Source organism: Rhipicephalus microplus, chromosome X (genome assembly GCF_043290135.1).
Source record: "Rhipicephalus microplus isolate Deutch F79 chromosome X, USDA_Rmic, whole genome shotgun sequence".
Classification (NCBI taxonomy): Eukaryota; Metazoa; Arthropoda; class Arachnida; order Ixodida; family Ixodidae; genus Rhipicephalus; species Rhipicephalus microplus.
In genome coordinates this window covers 46,369,890-46,385,879 of record NC_134710.1, presented here as the reverse complement: position 1 = coordinate 46,385,879, position 15,990 = coordinate 46,369,890, and the positions used below count along the sequence as shown (strand labels likewise).

The 15,990-nt window shown below is 43.5% G+C and overlaps 1 protein-coding gene across 2 annotated transcripts in view; it reads left to right on the top strand.

Annotated features, from left to right (window-relative positions):
* The window catches only part of Hex-A (Hexokinase A), a 45,563-nt gene extending 30,173 nt beyond the window's left edge, over window positions 1–15,390 (top strand). For both annotated transcript variants that reach the window (XM_037426918.2, XM_037426917.2), the window contains exons 5-9: window positions 1,384–1,483; window positions 3,266–3,458; window positions 3,553–3,708; window positions 5,084–5,357; window positions 14,491–15,390. In XM_037426918.2, the coding sequence (XP_037282815.1) occupies window positions 1,384–1,483; window positions 3,266–3,458; window positions 3,553–3,708; window positions 5,084–5,357; window positions 14,491–14,583 (816 nt within the window). In that variant the 3' untranslated portion in view covers window positions 14,584–15,390. The remainder of the gene's footprint in view (window positions 1–1,383; window positions 1,484–3,265; window positions 3,459–3,552; window positions 3,709–5,083; window positions 5,358–14,490) is intronic.
* The last annotated feature ends 600 nt before the right edge of the window (window positions 15,391–15,990 follow it).

Sequence of the window (15,990 nt, the reverse complement as noted above, 5' to 3'; positions counted from 1 at the left end):
TCGGCGTCCGGGACGATGTCGTCGCCTTCGTGCAGTAACATTGCATCTAACATGGTTCATACTTCCCATCCATGAACAAGGCTGAAAGGTGTCATGCGGGTCGTTTCTTGCTTGGCCGTGTTGTATGCAAACGTTATGTAAGGCAAGATTGTATCCCAATTTTTGTGTTCGACGTCAACGTACATCGAAAGCATGTCTTCAATGGTTTTGTTTAGACGCTCTGTCAGCCCGTTAGTTTGTTGGTGGTATGCTGTGGTCTTACGGTGCGTTGTTCCACTCGGCATCAAAACATGGTCCAAAAGAGCTGCTGTAAATGCGGTTCCTCTGTCTGTGATTATGACGGTTGGTGCACCGTGCCTCAGTACAATATTCTCGATAAAAAATCTTGCCACTTCCGCTGCTGTACCTCTCTGGATAGCCTTTGTCTCGGCATAACGGGTCAAATAATCCGTCGCGACGATAACCCATCGGTTGCCTGCAGTAGAAGTAGGGAGTTGGCCCAAAATGTCCATGCCGATCTGGTGGAATGGAGTCATTGGGACCTGTACGGGTTGCAGGAGGCCAGCTGGTTTAGTTGGCGGTGACTTGCGTCGCTGGCTGTCGAGACAGGTACGAACGTGGTGCTTCACGGCTGTGGTTAGTCTTGGCCAGTAATACCTTTGCTGTACCCTGGCCAACGTTCTTGTGTAACCCAAGTGGCCAGAGGTAACCTCGTTGTGGCATGCTTTCAGTACTTCGGTGCGAAGGGCTGCTGGGATGACGAGTAGATAGGCAGATCCAGTCAATATGTAGTGTGCCAACGAAATTTTAGGCACTCTTCATTTTGCATCTTAAGGGCAGTCTCTTAAACAGACATGATGGAGGTGAGTTCGATGTACGAAAAATCTTAGCGAGTCAGTCTTGTGGAGCACACCTTGAAGCGCATTAACCTATTGCATACTATGTCTCCAAGCTAAAGAGGATGTGTGTTCCTTTTTACCGGAAGAACAATTTCATTGAGGGTTGCTAGCATTGTCATACCTGGCAATCTTCACAACTTGATGTGCATCTTTAACAACTTCGCATGTTGCATGGGCTGTAGGAAGAAACTATATTCCTGGAGACATGAGTTATCATCAAAAAGAAAACCTTTAAAAAAAAGAGTTGAAAGTCCTCGTAGAAGGTTGCCCTCAAAAGCACTATAGTGCAGGGTTTGAATGCTTTGTGACATGTTTTTGTTTTATACAAAATAAGCTACATGTTCCTACTGCATAAAATAGTACTTAGCTCTGTTAAGAATGTTTATATTATAGTCGATGTGACAAGTTTTGTGGTGCTCTTTGCTGTGGTCATTGACTGTGGCTTTGTAATAACGAGGTTTTTTTTTTTTTTTTTTTTTTTCAGGACATCAATATTGATGTTATGGCAATAGTGAATGACACAACGGGAACTCTCATGTCATGTGCTCACAAAAATAAGGAATGCAGGCTCGGGCTCATTGTCGGTAAGCCGTACTGCACTTTATTCTTGCGTCCTTGGAGAGCATGCAATGAAATGATGGCAGCCTTATGCGGAGTGCAATAAAGGCATGAGAGAGTGTTGCTGCTGCCATACAGTGAAGCACAATGCAGGCATACACCGTAGCTTAGTTATGGGATTCACGAATTTGTGTTAACTGTTTGAACTACCTCTTGTGAAGAGAATTTTTTGATTTTTATTCAAGCTGTGCATTCATGAAGAACTAGCGGGCACTGTAAAAAGAGCATGCATGTTTAAATATTAGAGAGTTCATACAGGGGCCCATTCTGTACATGCATTGGTGCATGTGGTCAACTCCAGTCCCATTAACTCTTTTTAGCAAAATTTTGATCGCATGGCTTCCACCTTAAAGGGGCACTGAAACACTTTTCAAGTAACCATGGAATGGATTCACTACAAGAACTTATTGCCTCATAAATCCAATGCTGCAAAAATTTTAAGAATCCGTCCAGTTTAAGTGGAGCTAGAAAGATTTGTCGCACACCGCAAGCACATTGTCTCTTCTCTCATCCCGACGAAAGCCCTGGAATCTAAGCATGGAGGGACGGTAGGGGCGAAAAAAAAAGTCACGTGTGCCTCGTAACCTTCAGCACTGTTTTTTTTTTTTTTTCTCGAATACGCGTCTTCTTCAGTGTGATCGCGCACGTGTGGACAAGTCGTGGCCTCCCGCGGCTACCCCTGTAACGACCGAGCGCGCCATGTTCAAATCGGCCAATGGCTGATAGATGGCCTTCTGCGAGTGATTTTCCAGTGTCTTCCGTCATTTGTTGAGAGAAGAGAATGCAATTTTCAGCCGACTTTTATAAGTTATTGTGAATGCCAGGCCGTGTACTGTGCTATAATATCTAGCTCGCGTGTTCTTGGGTGCCCTTACTACCGATCGGCAGTGTTTTCTGACCGTGCTCAAAAAGTCTTGCAGGGCCCTTTTAACAAGTTCATTTGCTTTTTGTCTTGTTTATCTTTGGAGACCCCATTTAACATTGTGGGGTTTGCTATTTTTCATCTTCATTCTAAAAGCTTGGCTGGTATGAACCCTTTGTATGCATACTAATGTCCGCATATCTGGGCGCTGGGATATGTGAACACTTCTTTCTCTGATGCAGTTGACCAAGAAGTGACATAGTTGATCCTTGTAATGTCGGAATTAAGATATGTAGCATGAACAGCATGATGAAACTGTACAAATTTTGTCCACCCTTTATGTTTAACTGAGCGAGCATGTCAGACAAGACGTGCATGGTTAGAAGATCAACAATAAACAAGAACAGTTACTGGAATGTTATAACTGTGTGCAGGTTCATAGGCATGTGCATTTTGAAATTGGAGTTTGTGATCCTCTGTCCATACGAGTCTGAGAAACCATATACATAGTTCTCTAGACTTTATTTGTCGACATTTCATCCCCTGAGCAACTATCTCTTATGATTCTGACGACAGAGTGCAGGCTAGTATGGCATGCTGCAAATGGTTGCACAATGAGCAACGTAAGCTTATTCAATAACATTTCTGCCACTGAAGTCCACCATACCACCTTTAAATGTTGCACGGTCCCCATAAATTTCACTCGTTTTGGTATCTAGCATGAGCATCGTACTGTCTCAGGATTTAGAGTAAAGGAAGGGCATTGGATTGTCATGTTCTAGTCTAGATGATGCTCTCTTATTTAGAAGCATCACTTTAAACGAGACTGCTTTCCTGGCTTCATAGTTTAAATTGCTTTGCTCACGCTGTCATTCTGTGCTGCTAGGAACTGGAACGAACGCATGTTATATGGAGAAAATTGAAAATGTGCAACTCTGGGATGGAGACAATGACGAACCTCGACAAGTCATCATCAACACAGAGTGGGGTGCATTTGGTGACCATGGCTCCTTGGAATTTGTGCGAACACGTTATGACAGAGAAATTGATTCGGCTTCACTCAACCCTGGAAGGCAGCTGTAAGTAATGGTGGCCAGCCAAAGAAGTTGTTTTACATGTTGCCCTTGTTTACATTGCTCATTTCTCTTTTCTTTTTCTTTTTTCCACATCTAGGTTTGAGAAGATGATCTCTGGCATGTACATGGGGGAGCTTGTCCGTCGTATCTTGGTACACCTTGCCGAGGAAAACTTGATGTTCAGCTCAAAACTTTCTGAAAAAATGAAGACCCCATATCTCTTTAAGACGAAGTACATTTCTCAGATTGAAAGGTGAAGCACATTCTATTTTAGACGGCAATATTAAATTGCTAGAAAGCTCATGCCGTTTTAAAAATGTCAAATATTGTGCAAGTACTGGTGACTATATCTGGCAAGCGTAAGTTTGAATTGGCCATGATTGTGTGAATGACATCAGTATGGTGCTCTTGTAACTTGGTCCTCTGTGCCTCTCCTGACCAGTGGTTTTTATTTGGCCGCTTTTCACTAAATCTTCCAAACTCGAAGGAAGATGATCGCCAGATTCTGACATTTATAGTTAATTAAAAACATGTTAGCAGCTCATTTGAAAATTGCACCCTTTTAATTGACTGAGAGAATTGTTCTGGGGCTCTATCTTTTTACGTACATTCTAGTGGTGGTTTCTTTAACCATTCAGGTGTTCATATTGCAGTCATCCCTGCCTGAAATCGTCTTTGTGGTTAATTTTATAGGTTGTAAAACATAGTTCATGCTTGCTTTAAGCACATTGGAGTAGCAAATGGTAGGAAATTAAGCCGGCTGACCTAATATTTTATGGGAGTGCTTGGGTAGTTTAAATGTCTTTTAGGCTAACAAATTAAATTGGAACAATAAGTCATTGACGCACAATTTTCTGTGCACTATCTTGTCCACAGTTATTTTTTCAAGTGTGCTGCAATACTGTTTACCAAGAGTTCTTGAAAGCTTACTGTGCAAAGTAGTCAAAGCTTGAAAAACGCTGTCAGGTTATGCCTAAAAAACTAAATCACTCAAGGAAGTGTCTAGTTTTCAACAAAATGGGCACTATACACCAAAAAAGCTCCAAGTCTCTTATTGGGTTCATGAGACCTATGTATGTACATTAAACATCAGATGCAGAGGGCGTACATTTCATTTCTTTTTACTTTACCTGTGCGACACTAGTGCAACTGGCGACTTTACAATCTGTTTCATCCTCTGACCATGCTTTGAGAGTAGTCTGTTGAGCTTCTTCCCATGTCCACTCTTTCTGCTGTTACCTAAAAAATGAAGTTTGCTGCTTGTCATTCAGTAAAGGCAAAAGGCATTTACCCAGGAACTTGAAACGAAGTGAAGTAATAAAAAAAAAAGCTGCTTTGTAGGTTTCAAGCGTTCATAAATGTTTAGGACTGTCCAGTTGTCAACCTCGGATACCAGGATATACTATGTGCAATTTACATAATTGGTGCGTGCTCGCCTTTTGTGCTTGGAAAGTGCCCTATGTATCACTGACGCGCTTCTTCGTGTTCAGTGGCAGCACATCTTGACTACATAGTTGCTTTTTCCTGTTGAGCCTGAAAGTGCCATGTTTATTAGTCATCGTCTTCTAGTGAGATCTGTTGCAGCACTACATGGGCATGACTAACCACGACTTATTGCATGTGTGCAGTGACCCCCGAGGTGTCTATGATGAAGCCCACAGCGTAATGGTCAAGATGGGCATGGTTGGCACGGATGAAGACTGTGAATGTCTCAAGCTCATCTGTGCTCGTGTGTCGTCGCGTGCAGCCCATCTGGTGTCGGCAGCTGTGGCCACCATCCTTAACAAGATGAAGCGACCCCACACCACTGTCGGTGTTGATGGCTCAGTGTATCGGTACCACCCCAGATTCCACAATCTTATGGAGGCAAAAATCGCTGAACTGGCCAATCCTCAGTATAAGGTAAGGTTTATTTCATAAATGAAATTAGAACTGTTCTCTTTCTCTGCCAGCCTTTCTGGCTGCCTGTCTTTCTCTGTGTGCCAGGGTTCATCCGACTTCTTGTAATTCTTGAAAACCCTTGAATTTTAAAAGTTCATTTTCAAGGTTTTAAAAGTGCTAGAACTTTCGCAAATTTTGTAAATTCTTGAATTTACTTTTTTTTGAAAAAATTGCACATTTCACAGTGCATTATTTGTGATGCAGGAAGTTTAGCGGGTGGCATATGTAATATGCCTATCGCAAAAAAGGATTGAGAACATCAGTAGCTTCTGCACTGAACCAATACTGTGCATACCTGGAAACTCTGAAAAGGCAGGAGCATGAGGAACAGAAAGCGATGTGGGAAGGTCGAATTTCTAAAAAAAAAAGAGGAAAAGGAACTGGAAGCTTTTGTTAAAAGTATTAACAGCTACAACTGACTCGTATGAAGAAAATACAGCGACAATTAGTGACCTGACGTGTATCATCATGTCCAACAGCTTTAGGAAGACTGCCATGACCAAGCAGCAGGAGATGGGGGATATTTATTTGAAAAGTCAGAAAAACCAAGGCATGCATAATAGATGTTCCTTAGTTTTTCCTATATGAATAAAAGTGTGCAGCTTGTGTCGTACTGAAAGTGATTACCTCTGCAACTTTAAGAAACTATGATTGAAAGCTGTCTAGAAAGAAAATATCATTGGAGCCATGTGTTTGATGTTTGCTGCAGTGATTTACCTTGTTTCGATAAAAACATGTGTTAAATGTGGACCTTGAAGATTTGTACATGTAGCCTTCAACGTCCTTGAAGATCTTTGAATTTTGGTCGTGTAAATAAGCATCAACCCTGGTGGTGTGTGTGTGTACGTATAGGTGTGTGTGTGTGTGTGTGTGTGTGTGTGTGTGTGTGTGTGTGTGTGTGTGTGTGTGTGTGTGTGTGTATGCATGCACGTTTGTGTGTGTGTGCACATGCATTTGTGCATGCATGGGGGGAGAGAGAGAGATTCTGCATATTCAGTGTTCTCACATGAAAGTTCTTTTTGGAGTTCATTTTTTCTGCTAAAACTTTCTGTCAAAAATTGATTCTATCTTTAATGAAATACAATTTTATTTTTTGGCCATTATGTTGTTCACCAGCTATTTTTACTCGTCCCTCTAAATATCATTGCTTCAAATATTGCATTATGGAACATCTAAGATAAGTCTATCACCATTGCAATTTAATACCATGTGTACATCCATATTTCGAATGTACTGAGAGTCTCATTTCGATACCATAGCAGTTGGTGGGCATATGACCATACAATAGAGGGTATTCAATATGTGCAGAGTCATCTGTCGACGAGCTCGTAGGCTAAATCCACCATCTTTTGCTGGGTGCGAAAATAAAACCATCCACAAATCGTAGTCTTCACGGGTGCCCTGAAACACTTTTCGAGCATGTTCAGAAAACGTGGCCGATCGGTACGGCTCCCGATAGCGCAGCATGCGGCCTGGAATTCACAATAACTTATCAGTCATCTAAAAATTGCTTTCTCTTCTCTCAAGAAATAACTGAAGATTCTCAAAAACCGCTCGTGAAAGGCCATCGATCAGCCATTAACTGATTTGAACATGGCGCGCTCGGTCGTTATAATGATCGCCGCTGGAGGCAGTGACTTGTCCATGCGTGCGAGCGCGATCACGCTGAAAAAGCCGTGCATTTGAAAAAAAAAAAAAAAAAGTGCTCAAGGTCGCGAGGCATTCCTGACATGTTCTCTTTGCTTCTGCTATCTCTCCCTGCTTAGCTTCCAGCGCTTTTGTCGGGACGATAGAAGAGAGAATGCAATTGCGGTATGCGACAAATCTTTGTAGCTCCACTCGCACTAGAGGGATTTTTGAAATTTTTGTGGCATTGAATTCATGAGGCAATAAGCTCTTCCAGTGAGTTTATTCTGTGGTTACTTGAAAAAGTTTTTCGGGGCCCTTTTAAAGTGCTAGCTGCTGGTGTTTCTCTTTTGTTCTTCGATGAATTTCCAATACTTTGGCTGTTCAAGCAACCAGGTAGCCATGGCAATGCTGTTAACGAGGTGACTGCATTTAATTCAATATTGGTTATCTTAATGATGAAAAACGAAGAAAAGAAGTACTAACACGAATTCGTAATCTGCGCTGTTCTTTTGTTCGGAAATCACCGCCCTCCAAGCTTGGCTTTTATTTCACCATGCTTTTAGGTAGCTCGCATGCAGTATTAGCTGGACAAGCAGAACAAAATTACTATAAATGCAATTTCAAACAGAAGGTCATGGTTATACATGCGCGAGAGAGGAAGATTGATCAACACTTGCTTGTCGGTGTTGTAGATCCATGAAAGCGATGATTTATGCATATAAACTAGTGCAAGGCTCCGTCAATAATTTAAGCTGACAAGCACATGTGTTAAAAATTTGTGCCACAAACACCACTGCACACGTTCACAGAAAATCAGTACTGCCACACGAGACTTGGATCATTGCAAAGGCACTAACGAGCATCTCTGGGCAAGCTTCTCAAAGCAATGTATTCCGAAGTACTTAGCCTGCCTGGCGCATCGGCCCTTCACTGTGCGCTCCTGTATCCCTCATCTTTTGTCATTTTATATAAAACTTTGTTTGCGGGGAGGGCGTGGGCATAACTGGCAGAGTGAAGGAGAGGGAACACAGGGCGCAGCGTAGGATGAAAGACTAGGTGAGCAGGTGGCAGAGGGAATGACCGTGGCAAGATGATGGTTCAGCAGCGCAACGGTAATGCACACACTCGTGCATCAGCTGTTGTGGAACATGCCCACGTGCTGCCTTCTGGAGTGTCTCCCGGTTAGGTTAGCAAGGCAGTCATGCTACACTCTGTCTGTGTTGTGAAGAGGGCTCTAAGAAATTGTTCGCCCCAGACACAATACTTGCGGCATTCTCTTAATGTAAATTGTTACCGATGTACGAAATAGTCTTAGCCAGTTCTTTTAAACAATGAGCGATGCAACTGGTGGAAGTGCGTCGTCGGCTGCTGTTGCCAAACGAGCTGTCTGACCAGAGTGTCAATGCCACTAACACTAGAATTTGGAGGTGCACACTGCCGAAGCTGAAGCACTTGCCTCAACTTACTTGGAAATCAAAATGCTCAAGTAGCTGTCATTTAAAATTTGCATTAGGCAGTATCGTAATTGTGAATTTTTTGTTTTGTTCATTTAGACTGCCAGTGTGCACCGCACAAATGTTGGAGGTAAGAGTTGTGAAACTCGTAGAGCAAATTTAGCTGTTTGATCGATAGAGTATCCCACTCAACTTTACCCACCCATTCAAAAAACAAATCCTGCGGCACTTTTTATGCTGGTCCAGTCCTCTTGGCACGCTTGGTGACAAAATCTTACCCCTGGGTAGCATTATGTACTAGTGAGCTTGTCGATTGGCCCTTTGCACTACAAAACAGTGCCTCAGCCTTGTGGTGATGCAGTTAAGGCCACGCAGTCTGCGTTTTCGTTTTCCTGCGTTGCCCTTTGCCATTTCATAGAGCCTTCGGACTACCGGGGCAAGTGATATTGCCAGAACAAAAGTCTCTGAGATAGAGCGGTGTGTTATTACTCTTCCATTATGGAAACAATGCATGCCTCGCCAGTGGCTCTTACTCCTTGCACTGCGCTTGCTCCCCACACTCACAGGACGCGTGCGCATGTGGAGGAATCTTTTCTCGGTCATTTGCTGTGTGCCGATGACATAATTACAGAAGTTATATCCTACGTTGTCGAAGGGAGTGTAGTCAAGACAGAGCTACACCTACCCATGTCTGCTGCTAGGAAAGGCTGGGGAGGACGAGCAAAAAACTGAAATGGCCAAATCATTCTACACCATGCAACATCCTTTTTGCAGTGCTTATTTGTAAAATTCTTGCGGCAGCATGTTCACATAGTACAAGTGTGCAGTTATTTTTCCATTAAAAAATGTTGCACCACGACGTTGTCTAATGGCCCTTTAAAAGATGTGTCAAGGGAAGCACATGTATAGTGTGTTCAAGGAAACCAGAACGACAATACTTAATCTGCATGACGGATTATGTCCACAAAGCATGACAAAACAGCCGGTGTGCTGTCAGCTAGCACTACGTACTCGGTCCGCCTTTGAAAAACAGTGTTTAAGGTGCTTGGCTGCTGACTCTAAAGTCGTGGGTTCGATCCTGGCTGTGGCGGTCGCATTTGGATACAGGCGGAATGGTAGAGACCTGTGTACTGTGCAATGTCGGTGCACATTAAAGAACACCAGATGGTCGAAATTTCCAGAGCCCCCCGCTACGGTGTCCCACGTAATCATATCGCGATTTTGGGACGTAAAACCCCAGATAATATTATTAGCTCTGCGTACTCGGGCTGCTCTTTTGTGTACAGTTGATCATGGAAATACATCATCAGTCTTTCTTTTGTGCTGCACCACTCATGCAGATGTCCATGCCGGACTTCTTCAGAAAAGCTATGAAGCACACTACTGCAAAGTGTGTAGCGATACTTGTGACCTGAAAATGAGCCCAGAAAAGTAGCACAGCGTTACACAGGTCACGCAGAAACAACATGGTTTTAATATCTGACATGTATTTATAATTGGAGATGTATTGCAGTAAAAAGGTTATGTTAGAAGTCTGTCAATTACCTAGCCTTGGAAATGAACACTTTCCTTGAATGTCTACCTCCGATCTGAAGCGCACGCGACCGGAGAACAACAGTTCGGCTTTGCGAAGTAGTGAGTCTTTTGCAGCTGCCTCTACTTTAGTTTTTTAAACGTGCAGAATTATGACATTGTGTCCTTTTTTATTTTTTGGTAGCAGAGTGAGGTCCGCTGACTATTAAGCGCTTTATTTTGAAGGAAACGATTGCATGTTTTGGTATGAAAGCTGCGCCAATGACTGCTGCTTGGGGCCGCTCCTTGGGGAGCTGCTTGCAGACAATTCTGCAATGGTGCTCTTGAAAAAAAAAAACATTACCAAGTATCATAAATATCCCCTAATGCAGAGGTCATTCCATCTGCTTGGTATCACCTGCTGCACATGCAATCAGTGCACATCACACAAGAGTAGGTTCAGCTTCTAGCTCCTATATTGAGGCGAGTCAATTTCTTAAGGAAGCTCATCTAAGTGAAGAGGTTGTATGAGTACCTAATTGTGAAGGTTGTGTTCTATCTTTCAGCACTCACTTCATGCACTAGCAATTTATGTCAGTATAAATTGCTCATTTAATGAAATCACATCTTAAGATTTGTTACGAGGTTTTGGCTGCACAGGGATATTGGAAAACTATCAGACTTTTGACTAAAGAAACAAAACTGGTATTGTTGGAGCGTCGGAAACCTAATCTCCCTCATAGTAGTCCCTTTGGGACTCCACACACTTCTCCCCAGCGGTGCTGCTATTGTTGGAAGCATTCTGAGGAGGCCTTTTTCAAAATGGAGTTTAGCTTGGCTGTCGTTGCAGACATAATATCCTCCCTTGTCTGAAATCGCTCTCTTTTTAATGTCCTCTTCAGTTTGGGAAACAGCCAGGAGTCGCAGGGGGCCATATCAGGAGAGTAAGAAGCCTATTGAACTACAGGAGTCTGGCTTTTCGCCAAAAAAGTCTGAACTAAGTGTGAGGAACGTGCAGAAGCATTGTCGTGATGGATGCGTGATGGATCCTGTTGACTACAACTAGGGTCTCTTGCACCGCACAGCGTCATGTAGGCGATGGAGAACATTCCTGTTGTACTGTTTGGTGATTGATTGACCCTGTGGTGTGTAATCATGGTGTACCAGGCTGCGGGAGTGAAAGAAAGCACTCGGCATCACTTTGACGTGCAATGCTTCCGCTGTGACCACTGGGATTTGGTTTCCAGGCTGTACCCATACACCCAAGACTCGTCATGGTGTTCATGAAGCTTGGATCACTGCTTGTGAAATCCAGCATGTCCTGTGATGATGACAATGATCGAAACTTTATTTCTCCCTATAGAGGTGACTGGCCGACTGGCCGAGAGGTCGGTTACGCTGCTTAGAGGAGGTCAGGGGGGATGGATCTCTTGGGACTCCGCGGCTTCCAATGCGCGCGAGATTGTTTGGCGTTGCTGTGCTGAGTCGGTGGTACGCAGAAGGAACTCCCATGTATCTTCTGGGTGTGACGTCAACGTACTGTGAGCACGTCCATGCTATATGTATGAGGGTGGCAGATTGTGAGCAGTATCTACAGTGTAGTGTTCCGAGGTGTGGGCATACCTTGCTGCAAAGCCAGGGTTTGGGAAAGACACCCATCTGAAGTTTGCGCCACAGGACAGCATCACGATGGGGGAGGTCTTTATGCAACTGTTTTCATGTCCTGTGAGACTTCAATAAGAAGTTGCTTTTGCTCCACTGTGAACAGTTTCGGCACGAATTTCACCGCAACTGTCTTCATGGCCATATCTTCGGTCATAATTGAATGTACAGAGAAAGTGCCGATGCCCATTTCTTGCGCAATTTCTCTGGTAGTCACATGACGGTGCCGCACCACCACAGCGTTCACTTTGGCAATGGCCTGGTTATTTCGGCATGTTGATGGCCGACCGGAACATGGCCCGCTCTCTATTAATGTGCGGCCGTCTTTGAACCAGTTGTACCACTCCTTGATATGTGTGTGGCTCGTAGCGCTGTCACTGAAAGCAGTCTTGATCTTTATAATGGTTTCCACTTGGCTTTCGTTCAGTTTATGGCTAAGTTTGAGGCAGTAGCAGTGGGCCAGTCGCTCCGTCATTTTCCTAGCAAAGAAAAACGGACGAGAGAACCGCGCACTAGCTCACTCAAACGCTGCGTCCCAGCGACTCACGCTATTGGCAGGTGGGAAAAAATTCACGCATGCGCACAAAGGTTCAAGGTTGGATGATGCAAGCGCACTTGTTTTAAATTAATTAGGTGCTTGCAAAAAAAAAAGGTCTAATACTTTTCTAACAGACCTCGTATATACGACCGTAGGCACACTATGAAGGTGTCCGTTAGTTTGAATGTGCATATTTTTGAAGCAATCTTTGCTTATCAATAGAAAAAGACTGCTTATAGAAACTGAGCAATTGCCACACTTAGGGCATATGCAAGGTCATTTCACCACTCAAGTACAGAGGTGTATAGTATGATTCACAACACGCTTTCTGTACTCAAAATAATGCCAAGACTGGAAAATGGCATGAACATAAAAAAAAAAAGAAAATGAATTCAACTTTCCCAATTAACGGTAATTTCTTAGCTAACTTAATATGACCTCAAGCCTGAACGACTCTGGCCAATGTTAACCACAGCCAGTGTGTTGCAACTCTTAAGCGCAAATGTACATAACTGGCTCGGGCTACAGGAGAAAAGTTGCACAATGGACCTTGGGTAATTCTGCTACTTCCCAAGTTTGACAGCAAAACAAGGTGGCGTAGCTGTTGTATACCATATACACATGTACAAAACTTTGTTCCAGTACTGCAGCATTTGTCAGTAAAGACATTGGAAATTGCTCTTGGTATTGCGGTGTTTCGCGTGCCTTGCACAATATTTTGGAAGAAATTGAAACTTGTGCACCCACAAATGTGGCAGTTTTTCAGTAAATTTCAATGAAATAAATAATTTTTGCTCACTTGTATTAAAGTAGTGCTAATGCTAGAGTTTCACTGATGATAAATTCATTTTTTACTAGCTTCAGAACAATATTTATATACCGTAATTACTCGAATCTAACGCGCACCTTTTTTTCCGATTAAGCGAGTTCATAAATCGCATGCGCGTTAGAATCGAGTACGAACAAAAAAATTGCGGTTAATCTATTGCCATCAGCAAATCCAAAATGGCCGCCCTCTACGTGCGTCGGCATGGCGCATCGGCCATTTCTGCCTATGTGTTTCCCATGTGCGGCACTTCGTACGTGTGCTGAGGTGTTCGTCATCTAGTAGTGCATTAGCATCGACGGCGTGGAAGGGCCGACTCCAAAAACTCGAGTGCACCACGATGCCGCTTTTAAAAGAAAAGTTATCGCGTGTGCAGAAACGGACGGAAATCGGGCCGCATTGGGGTCATTCGAAGTTCCCGAAACGTGCGTGCGGGACCGGCGGAAACAAAAGCAGAAGATTGTCGACAGCAAAGCTTCACGCAAAGGCTTCAGTGGACCACAGCAGGGTCGGTTTCCGCAAATTGAATAGCTGCTCGGCGAGTATGTGCTTGAGCAGCGAGCGGCACAGCGGCCCGTGACGGCAGAACTGCTCCAAGTGCGGGCTATGCAATTAGTCTTAGAAAAAGGTCTAATGCGGAGCCAGTTTAAAGCGAGCAGGTGCTGGCTAACTAAATTTATGAAGAGGAAAGGCTTTTCCCTCCGAAGGGGAACATGCATATGTGAAAAGTTTTGCGGAGGAGTACGATGAAAAGCTTCACAGTTTTCAGAGGTTCGTCCTAAACTTGCGGCGCAACAACGGCTACCTGCTTGAGCAAATCGGGAATGCCGATCAGACGCCTCTTTACGTCGACATGCCTGGCACCACAACCGTCGAGAAGAAGGGGGTGGAGCAAGTTCGCGTGCTGACATCGGTCCACGGTAAAACTACAGTGACGGCAATGCTCTGTTACACGTCAGATGGCCACAAGCTTCGCCCGAACCTCATATTTAAATGGAAGACTCTCCCGAAAGGAGTCGTTTTTTCGAGTGGTGTGATCGTGCGGGCCAGCGAGAAAAATGGGTGCGCGTTGCAAGCGATGTCGTACATTTTTTTTTTTTTCCGCGGTGGAAATCGGGTGCGCGTTACAATTGAGGGCGCGGTAGAATCGAGTAAATACGGTAATAGACAGAGGCTGGGAACCAGGTTTGCAACTTATTCTCTGTGCCGTGCACTGATATCACTGGCGCTTGTATATGTGGCACTGCAAATTTTCTTTCTTTTGCAATGAGCGACATCTGCATTTTACATTGGGTTGCTGCTGGTTGACCACATTTTCTTGGTGTAAGTAGTATAAACACTCAGTGCTGCTAGGAACAGCTGTAAAATATTATTAGTGCCTGATTGTGAAGTCTGGATGTGCAGGGGGTGCTTGCACTGTTGTTCGCTGTAGTGCAGCTCTGCATAAATTTTCTGGTTTCACTTCCATTTCAGTTTGACCTGATGCTCTCTGAAGACGGAAGTGGCCGCGGTGCAGCCTTGGTGGCAGCTGTTGCTGTACGCACGAAGAAGGATAAAGCTCCGTAAAACCCTTGAGACAGCAATACTGAGCCTTCACTATACTGCGGTCTGTCGTGAGAGACTATTTATTGGACACCATGTTAAAATATACCCAAATTGCCACTCTTGCTGCAGGGCTTCAGGCTTTTACCGCCATTGGAAATAACTGTGCTGGAACTACAGCCCAGGGTACTCGTTCTTGCACACTTAAACTGCTTAGCATGAGCAAGAGAATATGGGAGCATGCTATGTATGTGATGCATGTGTTGTAGAGAATGGTTGCAAAAATGTTCAACTTGGTGCCACGTTGGTACTACGAGCAGAGGAATCAACATAAAGCAATCACAGGTGCCTTGTTTGGCTTAGGTGCTGGTTGTATCCAAGAGCCTCAGTAACACTACCAGTGAGATCACACTTGCTCTCTTGGGTGGTTACTGCCCTGTCAGCCCTGCATGTGGAAAAGAATATTACCATGACACATCTCATGTCATGACATTCATGTGTAATCTCATTGTCTCTTAGTGCAAATTTTGCTGGTAGCACTTCGTGCTGCACTATTTAGTGGTAGCTTTTGTCTTAACCATCATGGCACTACAGTTCTTAGCAGGAAATCATTTTTGAGTCAAATGGTGCATTCTTCTGGTGCACTCGAAATGTCAGCGCATTCTTCAATGGGTATGGGGGGTTGACTAGTCATAAAGAAGCATTTTACGAGCTGTATTGTTTTCTTAAATGTGGCATATATTGGTTTGAAAGGTGCTATCAACTACAGGATGCCATTTTTTAAGCATTTTGTCTCTTAACATTTGATTTTAGTTCATTTTAAGTACTTTGCCACTGGATGTCTTGTCACTTGTACAGTTGATTTTAAAGAATGTTGTCATGTGGTAATCTCCTTGCAGTGTCCTGCACTTTGATCTTCTTGTGATATTTTTTTTTATTGTATGTATGCGTGTGTGTGTGTGCAGTTTATGTGTAGGGCTTCCAGTTGGCCCATGGTTAGGAATAATTTTGGAATTAGCTTATTGTAGGACATTCCAAGAACAGGTATAAAGTAAAACGGCTTCAATTTCAGATGTAACTTGTGGTAGCAGAAAAAGCAGATCTGTTCCATGTTATGCAGTTGAACTGCCTGTGTGTAAGTATGCGAAAGATGATGCTCCGCAGTCATGTGATGCACTTAAATTACCTGTGTTAAAATATATGCAATATACCATCCATAATATTCATTGTTGCCATTTCATTTTGTTTCAGCAAGTTTTATTTTTCTGCATGAGGTCAGTATAGCAGTTTCTTGCGTGTTTTATTGACATGTGCCAAACTCAACAGTTATGTACATCCAGTTTTTTTTTTTTGTTATGGGTGCTGTTTAGCACTGCCTTTGTTTTCCTCCACTTTTAATAAGTATTGAGTTCCAGGCATGTCATAGCATTT